Source organism: Terrapene carolina, unplaced genomic scaffold (assembly GCF_002925995.2).
Source record: "Terrapene carolina triunguis isolate 2854851 unplaced genomic scaffold, T_m_triunguis-2.0 Scaffold58, whole genome shotgun sequence".
Taxonomy (NCBI): domain Eukaryota; kingdom Metazoa; phylum Chordata; order Testudines; family Emydidae; genus Terrapene; species Terrapene triunguis.
In genome coordinates, this window is record NW_020664409.1 from 70,239,195 (window position 1) to 70,263,630 (window position 24,436).

Genomic DNA, 24,436 nt, shown 5'->3' on the forward strand with positions numbered 1-24,436 from the left:
GGTTTGCTTCTGAAACAACACACTTTAAGTAGAGGCAGTTTAGGTTGATTGACATTAAGACAGAGACCTAATTCTCTTCTCACACTGCTATAAATTGGGAGCAACGCCACTGAAGTCTGTGGAGTTATGCTGGCATAAAACTGGTGTAAGTAAAAGGAGACCCAGGCCTACAGAGCACAATCAGAAAAAAGACAGGAGCAATTACATAGTGTGCTTTCTGTTTTAAAAAAAAATTCCCTTGCAGAGTAATCTAATTTAGAGTCTGATATATAAACAACTAGACTTGGTGTTGAATTCGTACTTTGAGAAATTGATTGTTTTTTAGTCTTAAATTAAATTCCAATAATTTTCTCCATTAGAAATTTAGTGTCAGATGCAGGAAGCACACTTTTAAAACAAATTATTTATTTCTTTGTTTTCTACTTGCTAAGAAAATCCAGGAAGTAGACAAACTAGACACGGGTAGTCTTAGTATATTAAATTTAATTATAGGTTACACAGAATATGATTTAAAAACAGCAGTTTACTACAATAATTTTAACCTGCAATATGTGCAGATAGTTTAGAAAATGGATTGTCATATTCTCTGACACAGCAATTTTCTTGAGTTACACTTATTGTATTATGCGAATGTGTGTATTAATTATCCTATCTGTAGTTTAGCCAGGTTTCCAAAATAGATTAAAGGTTTGTCAAGAAGTTCTGTCTCTTGTATTTCTTAGGTGCTTATCACCTTATTTAAATTTAGTGAAATTAAACAACTAAATGGAAAATAACATTGTTTATGAACAGCAGCACTGGTAGCTGTTCCAGATATCTGCTGTTTATAGATGTTATGTCTGTATGCCATAAGTTCGTAAGCTCTCCTTATTTACTGCAAAACTGCAAGGAGCATAGATTTGCAAGTAGCTAGTCGGACTACTGAAAATATTTCTCACCAGCTTGGTAAATCTCTTTCAGTTCAAACATCCCTGGTCATCTTTCCTACTTGAAAACAGCATTTTTACATTCTGCATTTAAAAACCTGTATTTAGTCATACACTAAAAGAGCTCTCTGGGTTTTTACTTAATATGTGTCATTGAACAGAAATGTTGCAAATGTCAAAGGATATGATGAACAAAACAGTCTCAGCAGAATTTTAAATTTTTCTCCAGCCATTTTTATGAAAGCAAAAAAAATGTCTTTTAGTTTCTTCTTGAATATACAGACTGGCCCAAACAGACATTCTCTTTATCAATCTTATAATTACAAAAACTGTACATTACAAACAGTATAGAAACAGACTGAAAAGAATGTGCCACACATCATGGCTAATTATATGCGGTTTAAATTTACAGATATAAAAGAAAGTACAGGCTACTCCCTTATAGTGCACAGTTATTGTGTTGATACAGTATATCACTAGTTAAATTGAAGTGACAGGTCGTCTCTAATCCTGCTCGGCAGAAAGAATAAGAGCAAGGTCTGTTCGGTAAAGCTTTCCTCCATCAGACAAGGCCATGATGTTTTTCTTGTATGTTGCCAGGTTGTTAATGTCTAAGTCCTATTTAAAGAACAGATAATGCTTTATAATCCAGTTTAGTTACCAACTACAGTTGCCAATGGGGAGGGGAGGGGGAAGGAGGAGATCTGTCTGGTGCCTGCCCGCCCAACAGTACCATTTGTTTAAGTGCTTGCATACAATTCACATCCATGCACACTAGATTGTTGATATTAATTGTTTCTGAAGCCAATTTATAACACTGTTGCTCACTTAGTTAAGGAATTACATTATTACTTCTGCCAAGATTTCTAATTGTCCTGCACTTCAGGAATTATGATTTAGCAGCTCTATCGTAATTGGGTGGATTTAAACTCTCCTTAAAATCCCAATTTAAACTAATCATTAAGAAAAGCTCTAGAATTACCTTTTTGTTCTTTTCACACAGATCTTTCAGTAATGCATCTAATTCATTTTCATCTATGTATCCATTGCCATCCTGAAAAATATTAATATCAATGTTTATTTTGAGCATTTGTTTTTCCATTTTGGCTACTGTAGCATTACACCTAATCTATTTTTCCCTAATTCAGAAAATTTAAGTGATATCAAAGAGTATTCAATCAGTGCATAAAAGGTGAGTTTTATAATATTTTTCAGATCACTTACTTGATCATACAGCTTAAAAGCTTTATTGAACTCTTTCCCACACATTTTGACACTCTAAAATCAAAAAGAAAGCCAAGAGTTAGAAGAATAATATATAGTGTTACACGTTCAAACTTCAGAATGTAAAGCTACATACCTTAAATTGAAGAAGAAAGTTTTCCTGCACTGGTAGTAAACTTTGGAGATAAAAATGAGAGTTCAAACAATTATTTTTTTTCCATAATGGCAACTGACATGCAATACTTAGATGATATAGGTATAAAAACATACCTGGCCATTTCAGTAAGTTCCAGCTTTCCATCATTGTTTGAATCAAACATCTTCAGCTGAAATAAATGTAGATATTTATTATTAAAGTATTGATCAGCACAGCAAAGTAATAAAGTATTTCTTTGGGAAATCTAAAAGCAATGGAAAGTTACTAATTAAATATAATATAGGAACCTAATTCAATAAACTCACATTTGTTGTATGGTACATTTACCATAAGCAAATTTACAAATTATTGAAAATATAAATTCATAACTAGTTATTTTACTATAAAATCCTGGTAAGGAACTGTTTGCGCAACTGATAGTTGTGTTGAAATGTTCACTAAATCCAGCTCCATTCAACAGTGAACTTCCCAAATCAGAGATGTGCATGGAAGCGCAATTTACATCTTATAAAAACTGAGCAAGGTCCACTTAAGTATTTTTAAATCATGACAGGTCACTTAGGTTATAATTGTCATTCCCACAAGATGCAACACCCATTGTCCAGAGCCGAAGGGCCTTAAGGAAAAGGTTTCTCACCTTTCTATCTTTGAAAACATCAAATAAAAGAAATTGCTTCCACTTCAGTCCCTACAACCAAATACCTCACTTGGTCAATATAAAGGAGGGACACAAACAGCTGCACCAGTAGCAATATGCATAGTTATCTAATCTCTATGCCTAATGACCAGTATTCACAGTAATCACTACAGCTGAATTCAATTGTGGTTCCATTTTGTACTGCTGAATTCTGATTGTTTTATGTGTGGACTATAGTGTCAAAAGATTTTAAAGACCCACAAAGGCTCTTGTTTGTAACTCAACTGATTTGAATAGGGGTATTCCAGATTTCATAGAATCATAGAATTTCAGGGTTGGAAGGGACCTCAGGAGGTCATCTAGTCCAACCCCCTGCTCAAAGCAGGACGTAATCCCAACTAAATCATCCCAGCCAGGGCTTTGTCAAGCCTGACCTTAAAAACCTCTAAGGAAGGAGATTCCACCACCTCCCTAGGTAACCCATTCCAGTGCTTCTCCACCCTCCTAGTGAAAAAGTTTTTCCTAATATCCAATCTAAACCTCCCCCACTGCAACTTGAGACCATTACTCCTTGTTCTGTCATCTGGTACCACTGAGAACAGTCTAGATCCATCCTCTTTGGAACCCCCTTTCAGGTAGTTGAAAGCAGCTATCAAATCCCCCCCTCATTCTTCTCTTCTGCAGACTAAATAATCCCAGTTTCCTCAGCCTCTCCTCATAACTCATGTGCTCCAGCCCCCTAATCATTTTTGTTGCCCTCTGCTGGACTCTTTCCAATTTTTCCACATCCTTCTTGTAGTGTGGGGCCTAAAACTGGACACAGTACTCCAGGTGAGGCCTCACCAATGTCGAATAGAGGGGAACGATCACGTCCCTCGATCTGCTGGCAATGCCCCTACTTATACAGCCCAAAATGCCGTTAGCCTTCTTGGCAACAAGGGCACACTGTTGACTCATATCCAGCTTCTCATCCACCGTAACACCTAGGTCCTTTTCTGCAGAACTGCTGCCTAGCCACTCGGTCCCTAGTCTGTAACAGTGAATGGGATTCTTCCGTCCTAAGTGCAGGACTCTGCACTTGTCCTTGTTGAACCTTATCAGGTTTCTTTTGGCCCAATCCTCTAATTTGTCTAGGCCCCTCTGTATCCTATCCCTACCATCCAGTGTATCTACCACTCCTCCCAGTTTAGTGTCATCTGCAAACTTGCTGAGAGTGCAGTCCACGCCATCCTCCAGATGATTAATGAAGATATTGAACAAAACCGGCCCCAGGACCGACCCTTGGGGCACTCCGCTTGAAACCAGCTGCCAACTAGACATGGAGCTGTTGATCACTACCCGTTGAGCCCGACGATCTAGCCAGCTTTCTATCCACCTTATAGTCCATTCATCCAGCCCATACTTCTTTAACTTTCTGGCAAGGATACTGTGGGAGACCGTATCAAAAGCTTTGCTAAAGTCAAGAAATAACACATCCACTGCTTTCCCCTCATCCACAGACCCAGTTATCTCCTCATAGAAGGCAATTAGGTTAGTCAGGCATGACTTGCCCTTGGTGAATCCATGCTGACTGTTCCTGATCACTTTCCTCTCCTCTAAGAGGTTCAGAATTGTTTCCTTGAGGAACTGCTCCATGATTTTTCCAGGGACTGAGGTGAGGCTGACTGACCTGTAGTTCCCCGGATCCTCCTTCTTCCCTTTTTTAAAGATGGGCACTACATTAGCCTTTTTCCAGTCATCCGGGACCTCCCCCGATCGCCATGAGTTTTCAAAGATAATGGCCAAAGGCTCTGCAATCACATCCGCCAACTCCTTTAGCACCCTCGCATGCAGCGCATCCGGCCCCATGGACTTGTGCTCGTCCAGTTTTTCTAAATAGTCCTGAACCACTTCTTTCTCCAAAGAGGGCTGGTCACCTTCTCCCCATACTGTGCTGCCCAGTGCAGCAGTCTGGGAGCTGACCTTGTTCGTGAGTTAGCTAATCTCTATGCCTAATTTACACCTATATCACTGAGGTCAGAATTTGGCCCCTCACAAATGGCACATAAGCTATAGCCATGGTATCCAACATCCTCTACTGAACCTGTTTAAACATTATTTTAACCTCAGATCAAGATTCAATGCCATATGGTTATTGTCTATTGAATAAAGAGACCAAAAAGTACAGCTTTTTTTTTTTTTTTTTTTAAAGCTACTGAATAGTATATTTGGTCTTGAGTCATGATTTAATACATAGTATGCATAAATCTGCGTATAAAAGGAAAAATAATTCAGTTTAAAATCTAATAAAGTATAGTAGCTAAAATTAAATTTTAAAACGTAGGTTGGAGTGTTCACTTCAATTCCATCTAGATGTGCTATCTTCATGTAAAAGACAACATTTATAATCCTTATTCAATTGGTTGCCAAGTCTACACACACACACACACACGCACGTGCGTACGTAAATGAGATCAGAATCTGCCTCATGCCATGCACTTCAAGAAAATTTTGAGCTTGTAATGTATTACAAGTGAATTAAGTAGCTAATAAATATAATCTTACTTATAGAATGAAAACAGGACTGACTTAATGTCTCATGCTTAGCTTATTCCCAGCTTTAAACCCCTATAAACACTTAAGTATTAATAACAAAAGGTCTCCACTATTGACACATAGTTAATTTTATATAAGAACTATATCTAAGTAACTTCCATCAAATTGAGTTTTCATGTAATAGAAATATATATGTTAATGTGATTTTACAAAATATTATATACTATTTTAAACTATTTTCCAGGATCCTGTTGTGTATCAGAAATTGGTTTCCTGCCTAAAACGTAATATTTAATGTATCATAGATACAGTGAAAAGTCAGCAAATTGCATTGCCTCTAATCTCTTAAGAGACATGGCTAACTTGAAATTAAGACCTTTTAAAATTTAGTTAGCAGGACTTTGAGATATTAGACTGCCTGTGACTTCCTCTCCCAGTCACTGTACAATTGTATGTTCCTATTTTCAAATGTTATCTCCCTCTTGCTGTGTGAAAGTTTGAGAAAAAGCATCAGGGAAAACTTACTGTACAAAGAGTTGTTGGGGGTGTAGCTGAAAACAGAGGGTTTCTCCCTTCTCTCCCCCACCCCTTTACTTTCAATTACTTTCAGTTACTTTCAGTAACTTTAGCTGTACAGTGGTTGGGGGCAGAATCACACACCTGTATCAATTTGTTCGTACCCCTTTAAATACAAAATTCATGCTGCAGGAAAAAGCAAAGTTTTTCCTAATAAAACAAATTAGTGATACAGAGATAGTATAGAGAAGTGACTGTTTCTGCAGGCATACATTCCAGTGTGACCACCTGGCTCCTTCTAACCCTCCCTACCCTTCATAGGAACTTCTTCCCAGCATACCTTTAAGGGGAAGGGGGCTTTAAATTTGGCAGAGGCAAGCAGTTACAGCCCAAATGTGGCTATTTTATGTCTAGTTGTTAGATGCCTCTCCCTTTTTCTAACTGGTAAGTGTCCTTAACTCCTGTTATGTTTTCTGTTTGTTTTTCCCTTCTAATTTTTGAGGAGATGGCATATCATCACATTTATCACTTATTTATAGTGTTAATTCTTTATAACTGTTTCAACCTGCTGAGGTCCAAATGTAGGGCACAATCTGGGCTAAAGAGTCATAAAAATTGCAGAGCATGAAGGTTAAGGATGTGAGATTTATTTCTCCAGTGTGCAACACTTTCTGCAACTAATCGGTCATGAGATTTCTAGACATAGCTTATCATAAGAAAACTGAATCACTAGATATTTGTCTTAATTAACCTCTCTCATAGTTGGGGTCAGTTTGAGGCATTTCAGCCTGAAATGTTAAACCCCTAAAATATTTTAGGGTGAAACCAAATTGCTGGCAAAGCAAAAGCAAAATATCACGACTTTGGCCATCCTTAAAACAGGGAATTTTCTTCTTCCCTTTCTCTGGAACACACAAATATCACTGACAGTTGCATGGAGGCCACTAGAGAGTCCTGTGTTCAGGAGTTATAGGGGAGGGAGAGTCTGGCTATGTTTAAGGATGGGCCTGGCTAGGATTGAAGCAGAGCCTGTTCTATCCCACCTGCCTATGAGGCTTGCCCTGCAATCAGGTTCCCCTTCTCACACTAGCGTAGGGCACAAGGAAGGCAGTAAAAAGTGTAGAACTGGCCCAAAAAAAAAAAAAAACCCACCCCAAATCCATTTAGCATTCTGTACTTGAAGACTAGCAGGTATGTTCCTTGCCCATTCATAGAAAAGGAGGATTGAGGCATATTTTGGTATCTATTAGGAGAGTGATCACAAATGTAGGGTAAGATTCCTTTAGTAGCTGTGAGGAAAGGGAAAGAAGAGGAACAGAGGGAGGCATAGCAGAGGGAAGAATATATTCTGCTTCCATTCCCTACCTGAGAAGTTTAAGAACAGGCATATGTGTCCTTAGGGTTCTAAAGGTCAAAGAAGTATGGTAAATGGTTACCAGAGATTCTGGGCCCTTCCTCTGAGAGGATGGATTAAACCCCACTGCTACTTGTGTGCACTACTATTCCATCAGTGATATGCAAGGGACACTTAGAGAAAAGTAATAAATATGTGCCAAACAAATGTGCCTGTATCATAGACCCTATAGATCATTTTAGATAATCATCAGGTTCTATGCCATGGAATTAAAAACAAAGATCACTCTAGTATTTTTAAGTATTTAATGAACGCATACCATAATTTATATTTTGGGCAATCTTACTCAGCTTTTCTTTCCTTGTGCCCTACGCTACATCATGCAGTAACTTAAAGCTGAGGTGTAGAGCCTTTCATCCAGAACTATCCCATTGCCCTTGGCCTTTGCAGATTACACAAAGAATTGCTTCATTCAATCACCAAGATGCAGCCAAATCTAGGCTGAAATGTAGCACCTGTTTAACAGTGCAAGCAATACAGCACAACAGTGCAGGACAAGAAATGAAGTAAACTACAAAGGAATGGGTAGGTAGACTATAATTAGTTAAATTGGAATTTGGCTCAGGCACAGGTTAATCTGCTTATTCTTATGACAAGTGCCATTGGATCTTTAATAACAAGTGTTCAGAGCTTCAGTTTTTAATCTTACCTGAAAGGAAAGAACCTTTGGTGGCAAAGTTCTTAGTACATGCTGTGGTGTTGGTTTGTCAACAACATTTAAAGTTCCTTGAAGGTTTCCTATACTTATATTAGGCCCAACATGGTTTAATTTACAGATCACAGCCAAAGGTGACATAGCTACTGAATTACCTGATATGCCTCCTTGGCTTGGACTATGATCTCTAAGGTGTGATGTCTTATTTTGCACAATAGGGATCCAAACTGATTCTCATTCAAGTCAATGGGAGCCTTTAAATGAGAAGTTAGTGGCCATAGATGTGCACAATACTGTGCTTTTATGGACGAAATGTCTGAATAATCTTACCATTATTTCGGTGTATTCTGTTAGCTTGGAATCATCAATCTGCTTATTTGCTTTCTGTAGTAAATCTTTCAAAAAACTCTGTGAAAGTAAAGTAAGCACAGGTGAATATTTGCCCCAAAGCCAAAATGATTACAGAATAGTTACTTTCGTTATTGTACTCTAATTTCAGTCTAGAGGCAGTCTGGGAAATTCTAGTTTTACATATTTACTACTGAAATGTAAAATAACATGGAAACTACTACTTATTTTCATACCTAAGTATATCTGACAACAAAAATTCTTTTAACCAGACCAAGTATACTGCATCATCTTATTTTTAAAAAGATTCCCACAGAGCTTTGTGCATAATATGCCTTTTGTTGTACTATACAGAAGTCTGGAAAAGTAGTTTGGCATCCAGCTATACTGTGTACTAATTAATTTTAACAGTAAACTACATTAATTAACCTTGAGACCCCATAGGAAAACTTGGATTCCTAGTCACTGCTTGAAATATAGGAATAGTTTTACAGAAAAGATTAATGATTAATCCAGTCTACTTTCCTGCCTACAGCAGTGACCTGATGCTTCAGGTGAAGGTGAAACCTTCTTGCTCCTTCACACACACATACTGCAAATGCACTTTGCCCATTTTGCTAGTTTGAGAGGAACTGGCAAGGTTTCTTCCTGACCTTCAACAACAGCTACTTTTACTCTAAAGAATGAAGTTTTGTTTTCCCCACTGATTAGTTTGAACAACTGTCCTAGATAAGTGACATTAAAAAAATCTTAATTTATTAAGCAAGGCGTCTGCAAGTCTTGAGAACTGTGCATGCCTGTCAATTTTCAGTGAAGAACACACCAAGCTGGTTTAACCTCTTTATCTCATGTTTTGGAGAGCCACTGCTTTTTTTCCACAGTTTGGACCACATTTTAAGATAGGATTTTCCTCATGAGCCATCTCCCCTCCCAGTCATGTATGCATAATGCCTCTGAACTTGAAATACAAGTATGAGAGCTATTGGGTCCTATTGTCACCACCATACTGTATATTTTCTCATCAGGTCTCTCTGTACCTGTGCTATATATTAAAACTATCGCAGAAATGTTGTGAACAGATTTCATGTAAACATTTTAGATCATATGTGCTTTAAAATTTAGATCATATGTGCTTCATGCGGGGAGTAAAACCAGTTACAGCAAATGCATAATAATATTTTCATACTTGCCAAGAGAAGTATTTTATTGATCACTACCTTAAGAAAAACAAGCTACAGTATATAGTTCTGAAAGGATGAAAATGATGCAGATTTTCTGATGCAGATGAGATTTGCTCAGCACAACAGAGATGGGGAGCCATTTAAGATTTTCTGGTTGTTCATTAGCCCAGCCTTTAGTGGCTGGTCTAAACTATACTCTCTGGAAACAGTCCCTTGAGGACTGTCCAACAACCGGGGATTGCTAGATACAATGTGTACCAGTTGTGCCTCTTTCCTGACCTCACCTCCCTTTTGACACACCTGTATGTGGGAGCGTGGGTGGGAGGGGGTAGCCCCTTGTATACCAGGGTCATAGGAGCTGGCTATGCCAACTGACATCTCTTCTGTGAGGTGGGAATCCTCAGCAGAGGAGATACAGACATTCTTCATCTCTTTTGCACTACCAGAGCAGCTCAAAGAGGATGGAGAAAAAAGACAATTTGGCTACATGGATTTATGAGGTGAGTTTTGCTTTTATAAAGCTCTACTAAGGATTTCAGACAATTGGACTTTTGAATGCTTTGGTTAATGTATGTATAGTTCTTGTCTAGAATTCTGCATATGGACAAGACAATTGGTCTCAACCTGTGTGTACACAGGGCCAGGTCCTCAGCTGAGGTCCTGTGGAGCTATGACAGTTTGCACCAACTGAGGATCTGCACCAGAGCGTTACTTGAAGTGGAGTTCTACATAGAAAAATGGTTATGTACAAATGACACTTTCCCACTTGGACTTGCTCCCCATGTATATTCAGAGTCAAACAGTATCTGCTAGCTTTAGTGACAAGAATAAGTATGGGCTGCTTTTTACTCCTGTTAACTGCAGAGCCGACACAGCTAATAGAACAAATTGGATGCTGTTGTTGCTTGTGCATCAAATGTGCTAAGATCCCATCAGTCATACCTATGCAAACAGAGTGCAGGCAATGGGATTGCAGTTGTGTTGCACAGGGGTTAGTATGGCAACAACAGGGTTGCACAGGTACACTGAGGGCTTAAATTGGACCACAGAATGTTTAGTAATGGTAGTAATGCAGCTGAGAGAAAGAACCCACTTTCTCTCTCAGTCCTAGCTAAGTTTGTAGGGCGGTTAGTTTAAAAACATCTTTTTACTTCTAAACTGAGCACTTGTTATTTGGCAATCACTGGGGGACAAACATGGATTTGCACTAAGTGCCATTTTTAGAGTCATTTATCAGAATAGAAATTACACTTCAATTTGTCTGTAATAGAAACATCAGTTTCTATCACTTGCCAGTTGTGTTTTACATTTCAACATTTCAACAGCCATATATATCAGTACTATCGGTACTATCGTGTAATACACACACATCTGTATAATCATTGTGAAATCATCATCAATTTACCTTAAGTTCTTCAGTCTCAATGTAGCCACTATGGTCAGTGTCATATTTTCGCCAGGTCTGCAATTAGTAATTGAAAGAGGTTTATTTATGTATCTATTTATTTGAAATCTAGACCTGGATGACTTTACAAAAGGAAAAATGGGATACGGTACCTGCATGAAATCTTCACTTGACTTTAGCTGCTGACACCTAAAGAACAATAGGAAGTTCTCTTCTGTTGGTAATACCTGAGCAAGCTGTAACAGATTTGAAGCAAGTTTAAAGTTTGTTTTAAAACTGCAACGGTTTCTTTGAGAACAGATAACCTCCTTAGTCGGGCTCTAGTGACAAGTTAAAAATTGTTTTCAATTCCCGTTATTTGGCTGTTTAGTTGTATTATAATGTGTCTCGCAGCACACACCAAGAACCTCAGTTGGGTGTCGGGGAGCTTTACAAATACAGTCATTACATTGTCTTACTCTCCAGGTAAGATTTAAATTGTGTGCTCTTACTCCCAGCTGTCGAACAGGTTGTTACATTTAATTTGGAGCCTGCTCTAATGCCATTGAAGCCATTAGGAAACTCTTACTGACTTCAGTTGTCTTTGGATCAGGTTCTCAGGCCCCAATTTTTCATCTGCTCATTGTGCAGATTCCCACAGAATCAGGTCCTTAAAGGTTGTTCCATATTGTTCCAACATGTAGAGTGATGTTGCTTTCTCAGTGGCTCTCTAACCGATCACAAACAGTCCCACCTGTCCCCTTCATTAATAGAAATCAGAGATGCCTTCCCTATCTTGCTCTTGATGTGAGCGCTGTACAACCCTGATCAGCTCTCCTTTCTTCTCTTGGTAATCAGTATTCTCCATGATGACCCAAGGAGCCACGTGCCATTTGCTGGAGTATCTCCTGTACATTAGAATAGGGAGCATGCCTCTCAGTGGCCTTTGGCTCCCTGCTTTTGATACGTTCCTCAAGAGCAGACACAAATGAAGATCAGAGGGAAAGGAGTGAACCAGCAGGCCTAGAGAAAGGGTGAGAGAGGCGCCTCACATTCACACATGCAGAGTTATGAAAAGTGTGGTAAAAGCTTAAGTGTGTAAGAGCGAATGGGAGAGCAAAGGGGGGAGAATGCAGAGAACCATGGCGGATACAGAGAGCAAGGGTGAAGGAGAACTGTATGGAAATGTGGGTACTGAGTAAGGGAAAAGGCTGAAAAGGATAGTGAAAGGGAGAAGGCAAAGGTGCAGTAAGGCAAGCAGAGAAACCAATGAGGGAAGGAGGACAGAAGAGAGAACAAGGAAAGAAAATATGGAAGATAAATGGAAATCCATCCTGGAACCACAGCCATTTGTCAGCCCCAAGCATGAGACCTTGCTGAGGAAAAGCCAATTCAAGAATCAGAACTGCAAGGTGAGGGGGACTCAGCCCTTCAACCCATTCCATTGACTTCAAGGAATATGCCCTGAAAACTCAAAACCTGATGAAAATCTGTTTTCACAAATAATAGTGACGTGGTTTTCATTCTGAAGTAGTTGAAAAGGACCATTTTCATTTTTCAAATTTTTTTAGCTTTATTAAAATAATTATTGAAAAATTTCATTTACTGGAAACCCAGGTTTTGGAAAATGAAAACTTGATGATGGTTTGGATAATGTTTTCTATCATTTAAAACATAAAAATGACTTTTTTCCAAAGGAAAAGAATTGTTAATTAAAAATATATATATATTATTAAAAAATCTGTTTTTGAACAAAAAACCTTTTTGTTTGAAAAAAAATGTTGACCAGCTCTAATTAAAATAGGAAAACCGGGGAGAAGAAATGGAAAAGAGAAGAAATTTGAAAATATAGGTACAGAGAAGGGGAAGGCAGACACCTTCCTTTTGGTGTTAAAATTCTTCTTAAATGCATCCATTTGTAAAAAGAGCAGTAACAGGTGCCACCTCCTTGTAGCCTTGCCAAGACTGGATTCAAATTCTGTTCTTTTCTGTGCATTTCAGATCTTATCTCCACCCCTATTTCAATCCCAATTCACTGCAATTGAATTGGGATTGCAAAACTGGGCTTTGTTGCTGAATTCCAATGGGACCATAGCTGCCTGCAACTCCTGTCCCTCACTCCATAGGTGTCTTTTAACATGTTTCAATGAGATAGAAATAGAGCATCTGTATTTCAAAAATTACCACTGCAAAAAATCACTTTAAATTGTATCAACATTTAACAAATATAACTGCACATCACTCATTTGACTTGCAAGAATAGAGCAATTGGTATAGACTATCAAGTATAGCAAAGTGCATCCTGAGAGATTTTGCTAAATTGCTGAATACTAAATCTAATCAATGTAAAATGAGGTTTCTGACTCAAATGTTCAAAATTCCATTCCTTGATAGGTAGAAACCGAAAGTGCATACATAAATGTGTGTGTGTGTGTAATAGATATGGGTGTGTGATCTGTTTCTTTAGTATTAGCACATGGGAAAAGTTCAGAGACGTGGAATTTACTTCCCTTCCCCAAAGGTCTCCTCCTTTACCTCTCCCAGTGGAGGAATTGTGACATCAGAAGTAAAACACCACTTCCATTCACTTGGTTGATATCAATAGGCTATGGGATTATTGCACTTGGACAATGGGAAGTGGTGCACATTGATACGGACATGTGGTTATTATATAGGTATTTGTAAGAGGTTAACAGGCATAGTAATTTCAGATCTTTAGGTATAAGACCATAAAATATTCAGCCTCTACAAGGACTTCCAGTTACTGTCAAGAAAAGTTAGTTTAGCACAGCACAGCCCTTGCAGTACTAATGAATGTTAAGTCATTGTCTAATTGTAAAGTTGGGAGTTATAGAAATAGTGGCCTAAAGTTAGGCTCCTAAATCCACAATCAGGCATTCAAATAAATGGCCTCAGAAGCACTGCACACCCAGCAGCTCCCACTGAAATATTGCATCTTGCATATGTCAATGGAAGTTGATGGGTGGTTGGCAATTCTGAAAAATCAGGCCACCTAGGTGCCTAAATTAGGCTCCTATATGTGTATTTAGACATTAGATTTGCAAATCTTCATGAGTATGTAACAAATTCCAAATTTTCAATATTGCTATTTATACTCAGTATAGGTAAACCTATCAGCTATCTGAAGTTACCACATTTGTTAGTGATAAAGTCATCCTTATTTATTCAGCAGCTATGGTACAGATGTGTGCGTATGTTTGAGAGTGTGTAGGCACTTTGTCATGAATTAGAGATTTTTCACATACTGTAGGTTATGACTGGTGGAACAAAATACCAGTTAGGTTGTGTACACTTGTCCCTACCAAGTGATGAGTGCTACCCTGTTCACTGTCAGATGTATTATTTATATCATAGTAGATGAATTTGGTTGGTGGCTAGCTGTAGTGCAGCTAACCTCTCCTAATATTCCTTGTTTTGTTTCTCTCACCAACTGTAGCATTTTTAAAATATATTTTCCTTTGTTAGTTTGTCTGTTCAGGCCAATTTGCCCCCAGTGTATATTTAAGGCTGTAGCTATTTTAGGGCCAGATCATGACAGGCCAAGCATGGTTGATGAGAGAGCACAAGGAGCCCAAAAGGATAGTGTAGCCTGCTCCCTGGCTTGTTCAGAGAGGGATTTGGGCTTCCCTAAGGCACATCTCCCAAGCTCCCCTTGGGGTGATCAGTTTCCACACCACACCTTACTTGACCCAGTAGCTAATTGCTACAAGTTGTCCCTTAGGGTATGTCTACACCCAGCCGCTAGTTCGGCGGCTGGCAATCAAAGTTCTGGGTTCGACTTATCGCGTCTTGTCTGGACGCGATAAGTCAAACCAGGAAGTGCTCGCCGTCGACTGCGGTACTCCAGCTAGACGAGAGGAGTACCGCGGAGCCTGCCACGTGTGGACCGAGGTAAGTTCGAACTAAGGTACTTCGAACTTCAGCTACGTTATTCACGTAGCTGAAGTTGCGTACCTTAGTTCGATTTGGGGGTTTAGTGTAGACCAAGCCTTAGTGTCGGGACTTAACTGGCATAACCAATATTCATTTCCATAAGGAAGAATGTCCTCCATTAGTGTAGTTATGGTAAAAAGTGACTATGTAAATGGGGCACAGGGCTGGTCCCTTTTGTAACGTTCAGTGACTAACATTACTTGTTTCATTCTGCAGAACAGGAAGGTGTCCATGGACCAGTTTGAGAACTTATTTCTAGGTTTATATCTTAAGCTCATCGAGAGCAAAAGGAATTCCTTCCACTCATTTCAGTGGGACTGGGATCTAACCCTTCGATCATATAGACAAGTTCCCAGTTTCACAATCAGAAGATATTTAATGTGTACAGTTTAAAGGAGAAACATGCTGCCACTGCAACATTCCCATTGTGACTTACTGGTAGCTACAGTTAACTGATAGACTAATCCTTTCAGAATTCTAACTTTCCAAAGAACAACCAACTACCAGTACTAAGCTACATTTAAGGTACAAAATATTTTACCACTGCCAATAAAAATATTACTTTAAGTTTTACTCTCCTTTATGTAGGTGTGTAACTTCCACATAGGCCTGAGAGAAACATATATGGTACCACTTTCTCTGCATTAGTGTTTTATAGATAAGTGAACTGTCTCATTTGATAACTCAGTATTAAATCATATTTGCCTAGATTTTTGACAAAGTAAATTTTCCCTATTTTATTTATTTTGCTCCTGTTAGCATTGTAGGACCAATACGGCAGGAGAAAGGGAGCTAGATTCTTTTGATTCTTGCATCAACAGCATTAATAAAGTTCCAGCTGCGGAATTTTTATTACTAGTTGAGTTGGCAGGGTTAGTACTGTAGTTAGGCATACCATCTTTTTACTTGTAAATGGAGCAGATTTGACTAAGTCATTAAGAGAGTAAACATGGAAGCCTGGTGTCAATTTCTAGAATATAAAAGTAGCAGTAGCTCATGAGGATGTTTAAATAGGAGTATGAAATTTCACAAGCACTTACAACGGCAGACTCAAAGGACTCAAAAACAGTTTGTGAATGTAGTGTGCGCTCCTGCTTTTTTTATGGTGAATATGGCAGCTGTCTCTGTTTTATGAGTAATAGAGCATGGTTGGAAAGATGCTTCTGCTGAGACTAGCTTGACCCCTCTACCTCTCATTATGAACTTGTTAAAGAAAGAAGGGGATTGTTACCTAATTGGAAAAGGAGCTACAATATTTAAAACAGACCAACATGAACAGTTTTCTAGAAATCATTCTCTGAATGGATCTCATTTGCTGATATTAACCCTTTCCTTAAAATACCTGATTTACACGCTTCAATATATTTGTCTTAAAATTCTAATCTGGAAGGGGGAGAAAACCATTTTCAGAATGGTAGGTAGTTACTTTGCCTCACAGGAATAAGCGTTTAAATCATTTGGATACGGAATAACTGCAGTCCTGAGATGTAAAAAGCTTGGACTTTAAGATCTACATGTCAGTGAAAGCACTGACCAGACCAAATATTGGGGTGGGTAGTGGGAGGGAGTATCTTATGAAGGAGAGTAAGAGATATGTCAGATTCTATATTTAGCCGGGGGAAACTGGTTAAAAGCCGGAGAACTCACTGCAGCAATGTACTGCCAAAGACAGTATCTGCACTTTAAGGCTTCACTTAATCTAGTCAGCAGAGCTGAAAATGCATTACTGTAGGCCATTCAGGACTCCTCTTTAATAGATCTTCCCTGAGGAATAATTATTAATCAGGATATTTTTAAAAATCTTCAGGTGCCATGTGTTATGGTGATTGAGTGACTGAGTGCTGCATTTATTTATACTAAAAAAAAGCATGGTTCATGGACTCTGCATGAACTTCGGAGTGGGGAGACTTCATAATACAGCATATAAATGAGCTGAATTCATTTTGGAAACATTGGGCATTTTAAATTAGAAAATTTCAAGGGTCAGGAAAACAAAGTCTAACTGATCATCTGTAAGATTATTATAACACTTTGCACATACAGCACCTTTCATCTGAGATCTCGCAGCACTTTATAAACAATTCAGCTTCACACTGATACAATGATGTATGTTAAGTAGTATTAAAGTTACTTATAACCTTCCAGGGTGCTGAGGCCCTCCAGTTAATTGCTAAATGCACTCAGCACCCATTGACATTAGTCAGTGTTGATGGTGCTCAGCACTCTAGTTGTAGGTGCTCAGCACCTTAACAGATCAGGCCCTATGGGACTTGGCCAATGGCACATAATGAGTCACTCAAAAATAGAACTCAGGAGATGCAACCTCCAGTTGCCTTGTCTAACCAGTAGACCACTTCAGGAAGTGCCTGTACACGCTTCATGTGACAGTCTGCTGTCATGTGTACTCTGAATAAAAAAGGCATGCTTCTATTAAAAAAAAAAAAGTATTTAAACTGGCCTGTTTAATTTCATACACTATTAATCTATTTATCTGAAAAAGAAAGAGATGCCTACACTAACTTTTCTTACTTGCAGAATTTTCAATCTGATTATGAATCAAAAGTTTAGTCAAAATTTAGTCAGTTTAATCTTAAATATAGTAAGAAATTAACAAATTGAGTCACAATTCACTTATCCATGTACATTTAGACTAAGTGACATGAATATTTTAGCAGTATGTGGAAGTTACATATGGGAATTACACCTAAAGAAGAGAATGTACTCCAAGATAATAATTTATATAATATACTGGTAATAGGATATTTTATATTGTAAATCTCATTGGTTGTTATATATTCCATTCAGTATATCAATTCTAAATAGCTGTAGCTAAGTCAGTCACAATAGAAATGTTGCAGTAATAGCATGCTTCCAAGGAGCTCTTTATAAATTGTTCAGATATATTTTTCTGATAGTCAAACTGGGAACATGATTGTATTTTCTAAGGGTTAAATCCTGATCTCTTTGAATTCAAAGGCAAAACTCCCATTGACTTCAATGAGTCATGAATCTGGTCCTAAAACAGTGGTTCACAAACTGTACACCAGCCCCTGGATACCTTCCTATTGATCTGAAGAATTAAACATTGAGAACCAAGTAGTGGGGATTGGGAAGGGAAATGGTTCCATGAGTGTCCCTCTTTCTTAGAAAGTTGTCTACACAATGGAAAAGCATGAGTACCATATAACCCAGGGCACTGCAGGTGGCAGGGGCTTCTAACTTTTGCAAACAAAAGTTTTCTGCTTACAGTTTCTCTGTCTGTGTTCAATAAAGGAATTCATAAGTAATCAAGATCTCTCACTAACTGGATTGTCAAAACATTGCTGAAAATGTCAACAAGATTTTAGCCTTCCCCTCTGTCCTTACCATATGCATTAATTAGAAATAATAACCATTATGTACAATTATGACAAAGGAGGAGAGGGAGGGAAATCAGATTCTTAGCCAATTTACATTGAATTGTACTTCACACCCACTACAGGAGTTGTGGGAAGGAGGGCCAGTTCAAAATCAAATTCCAGAATAACTCAGGATAAAAAAAGTTCACAATATTCCAGCACATCAGTGTTTTTAATAACTTGAATTTCCTGAAAAGATGCAGACTTTAGTTGCATTACAGGAAAACTATAATGATGGTCTCCTTTATTTCTATTGACTCAAGCCTGTAATGTTCAATGGAGTCTAATGAAATGTCTGAGGAGGAGAAAGAAATATTTTGTTTTCCACTAATGCCTCAGTGAAAAAAAAATACTAAAGATCCTGAGATAGGGAAAGAAGTCTGTGTTACAGCAAATACAAGACAATGCATATATTTATAGATTATGTTCAAGTTATCTTCGTATTACTATACTAAGAGCGTTCTGTGCACATAAACATGACTGAGCCTGAAATAAAGAAACTAGCTTACCTCTACTATTCCTATTTTTCCATCAGTACTTTTCCCGTACTGGTCCACAAAAGCTTTCATTTCAGGTGTTAAGTCCTATAAATTCACAATAATGGAATTATTATTTGTAAAATATGTAGAAATATGTGCTAAGTATTTCAACACCAATGAGTAACTACCAGATAATATATAAAAACCTAGTTAGAGCCTAGATTCTGACAGTCTTATGCTGAGTAGTGCTTTACTTTGAATTATCCTGTTGCAATGACAGTGACTACTTGAGCAGTAAGATATTACTTGATAGGAATGAGTGGCAGAATCTGACCTTTAGATATTCAGATCTTCTATTTTACCTTTCAAAATGAGAACATTCACATGTAAAGACAAATCTGCTGGAAGGTGGGTCTTACTGTTCCTTTGTTTAATCAAATGGCAATGAAATTTCACAGTTGATTACTACTCAGTTTTTCCACAGTTTTCATTTTTAAATGAACAAAGCTTGTCTTTCACAGTACGGGAAATTTTTATAGAACACATTGGGACACCAAAATATTTACCTTTCACATTTTTCTATGTTACTTTCATTTGAATGGGATTTTATCCTCTTTTGACCAGTCTCCAAAGAGATCTCACAATGAAGTGATACAAGTGGAATTTGTACATCAGTCATTTGTATTGTTCACTGTTTATGATGTCATAAAAGTAGGACTGTAACTTCATTGCCAGAACAAATGTAAGGAGAGGCTAGGTTGTGAGAGTAATCCCTTATTGAAACATATAAAGCAATCCTGAATAACAAGGTAAATCCACAAAGCCAATGTCAAAGTGCTTTTGGTATAAATGTTTGCTCCCACGACAGACTTGTCTCAAAATGACAGCTTCTCTTTAAGATATGGTAGTGGAGTCGCACCAAGGATCAGTCTGACTCAGCTCCACTAGTATAGACTGCTTCACCTTTGAGGAGTCCATTTGATTTCTTTTGGGCTCTTCATGAGTCCAAGGATCTATGTTAATGGATCCTTCGTGCAGGATCAGGGCTTAGAACTGTAGTATAAATAATATCTCATAGTTATCAAAATGAAAGAGACTAATATGTTATGAAGAGTCTAGTTTTGCAGTCCTTTCTTAGGTGAAACTCCCACTGGAACTGTTGGGAATTTTGCCTGAGTCAAATCCGCTAGATAGTGCCCAAAATTTCTATTACTAGAAATTGCTAAATGCATTACATGTAAGTGTTTATGACAAAGCAAATCACAGCCCAATGTCCTCTTTGTTTCAAAGTCATCTGTTGTGGTTAATTTTCAATTGTTGTGATTAAGACATGATTATTAATACTTTGCCCTTCAATGTTACCTTTCACACAAGGATCTCAAAGTGAAGAAGTATTTGCTTAGTGATTGAGGTCCAGGCCTGAAAGTCTAGATATCTGCATTCTAATTAGCCCTGATTAAATATTTTGATATTATTTTTTGTTTCCAATAGTACCCACAATATGTAAGGTACTGTACAATCATACAAAGAGGCACGGTCACCACTTACAATATAAAAAATAGAATGTCATTCATCTAAAAAAATATTCACTTAATACATTTTTTAATTTTATCAGTTCTATAACTGATTGAATAATATCCTTTGAATAACTTATTTGTTGGATATATTATGTGGCAAATAATTGTATCCAGTACTCAACCAGTTCTAATCTTGGTTCCACCACAGACTTTGCTGCTCTGTTACCATAGACAAGTAACTTGACCTCTCTGTACCTCATTTCCCCCTTTTTAAAATGGAGATATTTACCTGACTCAGAGGTGTTATGTACACATTAATTTTTGTAAAGTGATTTGAAATCATAGGATGAATGGTGCAGTAGTAACACCAGTACCATTGCACTTATGAACATCAAGTCAAACTATCTCTGTCAAGTAGGTAAATATTGTTTTCATTTTACATATGGATAAGTCAAGGAACAGATGTTGAAAAACTTCCCCAAGGTCACCCAGTGAGACAGTAGGAGAGCTGGGAACCCCGTTGGTAACCACTTCCCCACACATTTTCTCTCTTGGCAATTGGCAAAAGTGAAGTAAGAGAGAGAACATACCAAGTATAATGTAGGCCAAAAGAGGTTGAGCATATATTTTTGGGATTAAAAATTGTGATTTTATTTTTTGCAAAAGAATTATTTATTTTAGCATTTGTAAAAGATCAACTTTGTATTTCACATACTGTAATGTGGAGGAGTGGTGTTGGAAAATATGAAATGTCACCAAAAATAGCTCAAACACAAAATTGCAAATGTAACCTCCTTCTGAGAGTATTACATGACACAGAAATAACATGCATCAAATTGCATGCTACTGTTCTTTGGAAGTAATAAAAAGCAAAAGGATGGACTTCACAATAGTCATTTGATTAATAAAAAAAAAAATCACATGGTTGTTAGGTAATGAGAAAACAATTAGGACAGTTCAGAAGCTGGGAAGAGCACTGAGAAATGCTAAGCCATCTTGTTCAAAGACTGAAATCAGTGAAATTCTATAAGGCATGTAGCATGACTGATGTATAATCCAGCTACGAAGAATGCATAATTGAATATTCCAAAAATACAGAGCAAGAGAAACTATCTGAAATGCAGATGCAAATGATGAGAGAAGCTTATGGGGGAGGAGGGGAAGGGACAGCACAGCCACAGAAATCACATATAACATCCATTATCCATTATCTTCTCATTGTGTCCCTTCCGGCAAAGAGCAAAAAATTCAAAGCCACTGAATTAGTTATCCAGTGAGGCAAGATAGATGAACTAGTGAGATGATTGTTTGGCAAATGACCCTCCAAATCCAAGAATCAGCTTAGATTTGAAACCTCTGATGGCACGTATCCATAATCCAGAAAAGACTTCAGTGATCAAGATATCAAGAATCTCTAGATGATCCAATGAGAGTACTGAAGTTCAGTGTTGTTACTGTAGATTGGTCTTTTCAGCAGAATATTCCAGAAATAAGCTTGTACCAGAGCAATGACAAAGGAAAAGTTAATTAAATACCTAAGCACTTTCAAAATATAACCTAGTGTGCAGGCAGAGTCTATTAAAAAGGCATAAATGGTAAAGTGGGTGGGAGTCAACAATAATCCTACAAGCATCTTATACATTACTTTGTGAACACTCTAATTTTTTAAGTAGAAGATGACTTATTATGACGCAAATTGCCTCTTGAGAAATGTGAAGATGAGTTTAAAATGACATTTTCCTGTTGTAAAACCTCTGAATCTTTCATCCATTGAGCATTACATTTGGACTATTTTTAAAAGTACAATTCATAATAATAAATATGTTCTAAATACAGTCTTGAACATCATCTTTTAACTGGGTTTACTTATGGTTACTGCCATCTCAATATGTTAAAAATATTTAGTTCTAATGAAAGAATTGAAATAGGCTTTTCTCCTCCCCCTCCCCTTTTAAATGTAATTTACTTGCCTCACTCTCCTTGTGGAAAGAAACTAAGATTATACATATCCTTTTCCTCTAGAAACTGCAATCTCACATAATTTTCAGTACTCTGAGTATCCTTTTAAATCAAATTTACCTATGCTTTTGGATATTAATTCTACAGTAACAGCTATAAAAAAGATTAGGAATCTAGAGTGTGCATGTAATTTTATATGTAATATTATAGATAACAGATTTCCAGCTGTGTATTAACTCATGAAGCTAGTAGGAAGATGTTACTTTCCACAAAACAAATTGAAATACTGGTACACATTTGTTCTCCAGCCTTTAACAGGAAGACCCAAACAAAGACAATAATTCATTATCCAAAAGCTAACATTTATTTCTTAATTTTGATGTAGCCCTATATGAATTTATAACCCTTTCCCTCCCACACACACACAGATCAGCTAGTTAGTGTGCTTTTATCTTATATGCTTTTAGAAGTATCTTTTAGAGTGGATTTAAGTAGGCTTCATTATACTGTGCTGTATATTTTAGCGTGATGCTAAGTGGTCTATTTTATTTTCTGATTCTTTTAGGGGTTATTTATTCAGTAAGGAAGTGTCACTATGTATTTAAACTAATATCTTTATCTAAAGGCATTTGGTTTTATTTTTTCAGAATGTTAAAAAAATAATAGTATCATCTTACTTTAAAACTTTTTTCTCTTGCTTAAGAAAGTGCTGAATGTATAATTGTTACAAATTAAACTCCAATATGCATCTCTATTTGTCCACATTTTAATATTCTCCAGGTAATTTCTCTGTTCTCTTGTCCAATTTTGATTATCAAGGTTTAGTATTGATTTTCCTCTTTCATAAAACCAATGAAGTGCAAATAAATAGTTAAGAATGATCTGCAGATCTGTTTATTGACCACCAAGGGGCAGAAATGCAGATAAGCCTACACACTTCCCATGAAAGAAGGAGTTAAAAATGAGTCCAGCTCATGAAAAATGAGTTCTTTAAAAATATTGGTAGATAATTGAGTGAGGCAAAGAGAGAAGTCTTGCTTTAAATCTATATTACATAATAATGCCAGTTCCATATTTTTTAACATTGCCAGAAAAATCATTTGCATTAGTACCAAGGTGGAATCTAAATATTACCTTGTATCTTGTCAGGTACCCCTTGTCCCTACATTTCCCAAAGTGACTGAGCATCCTACTTGACTTGTGTCAATTTCTAAACATTGCCTCTGCCTGACCAGCTAAGTGATTGAACATTTGAAATTCTTCATTAAGATGAAATAAAGCAGGAAGAAACATTAACCTACCAATCCTGCCTTCTTCCGTGCCTGCTGAAGCTCCTGGATGAAGTTCAGCAGCTCTTTCCCATCCAGGTACCCATTGCCTACAATAAAAGAGTTATGGTTAGTGTCCTAGAACCCTTTGATTTGCTCCCTTCCAGCTGCTGGAAATGACATTTACAAACCTTGTGTTAAAAAAATCGGTGGCTTTTTGGTTATTTGATCTGCTAAATTAGGCTCAGTCTCCTGCCACCCCTCGCCCCTCCAAAGGCATCTACATGCAAAGTTACTGAAGAGAAAACAGCGGCATCCTAGCTGCGGCTGGAGGCATTGAAATTTGAATCCACTTACGGGAACCTGAAAGTTGCCCTGCTAAAGGCGCACAAGCCCTAGGCTAAGAAGGTTGGGCGCTAGTGCATAGCCCCAGCTCCACCCCGGCCGCCTGCTTCGCAAGGGGCTCGAGCTCCGGGCTCGCTGGGAAAAGTTATGACTTGTCCTGGGGGAAAGTTTGCAGCGGAGCCTGCCGGGGTGTGTGCGGGAGGGGGGAGCCCGAGCCCCCCCGGCTCGGGGTTTGCGGGGGACGGGGGGTGCAATGAAATATAGTCACCATCAGAGTCGTAGTGATTCCAGATCTCGAAAAACTGCGCGGCTGAGATCTCGACTCCTTGCAGGTGAGTCTCCGCGGCCATGGCGCGTGTGGCTGAGGGCGAGCGGGCTGGAGAGCGAAGCTGGGGCTGGGGCAGGGCGCTGCTGTCCGCGGTGCTGACCCTCCTGCCGGCACCGCGCTCTCTATTTATCGCGTCTGGCTCGCCTGGGCCACGCCCCCCGCTAGCCGCCCCCTCCCTCCTTCCCGCCTCCCGCCTCCCCTCTCCCCGCCT

At 38.1% G+C, this 24,436-nt stretch overlaps 1 protein-coding gene across 1 annotated transcript; it reads right to left on the reverse strand.

Moving 5' to 3' along the window:
- Positions 1–1,430: 1,430 nt before the first annotated feature.
- Positions 1,431–24,247, reverse strand: CALB1 (calbindin 1). The gene is made up of 11 exons (XM_024201554.1): positions 24,166–24,247; positions 23,586–23,662; positions 18,839–18,913; positions 11,151–11,234; positions 10,999–11,055; positions 8,395–8,472; positions 2,421–2,476; positions 2,287–2,326; positions 2,151–2,204; positions 1,909–1,980; positions 1,431–1,544 (listed from the first exon to the last, which is right to left on the reverse strand). Exons 1-11 carry the CDS (start codon positions 24,245–24,247, stop codon positions 1,431–1,433), a joined length of 789 nt encoding a protein of 262 aa, XP_024057322.1.
- Between the last annotated feature and the right edge of the window lie 189 nt (positions 24,248–24,436).

Coding starts and splice junctions, on each gene's coding strand:
- CALB1 (XM_024201554.1), bottom strand. CDS start 24,247: ATGGCCGCGGAGACTCACCTGCAAGGAGTCGAGATCTCAGCCGCGCAG. Junction 18,914..23,585: donor CACGGAAGAAGGCAGGATTG/GTAGGTTAATGT, acceptor GTGAATTTATAG/GACTTAACACCTGAAATGAA. Junction 2,327..2,420: donor GAACTTACTGAAATGGCCAG/GTATGTTTTTAT, acceptor TTATCTCCAAAG/TTTACTACCAGTGCAGGAAA.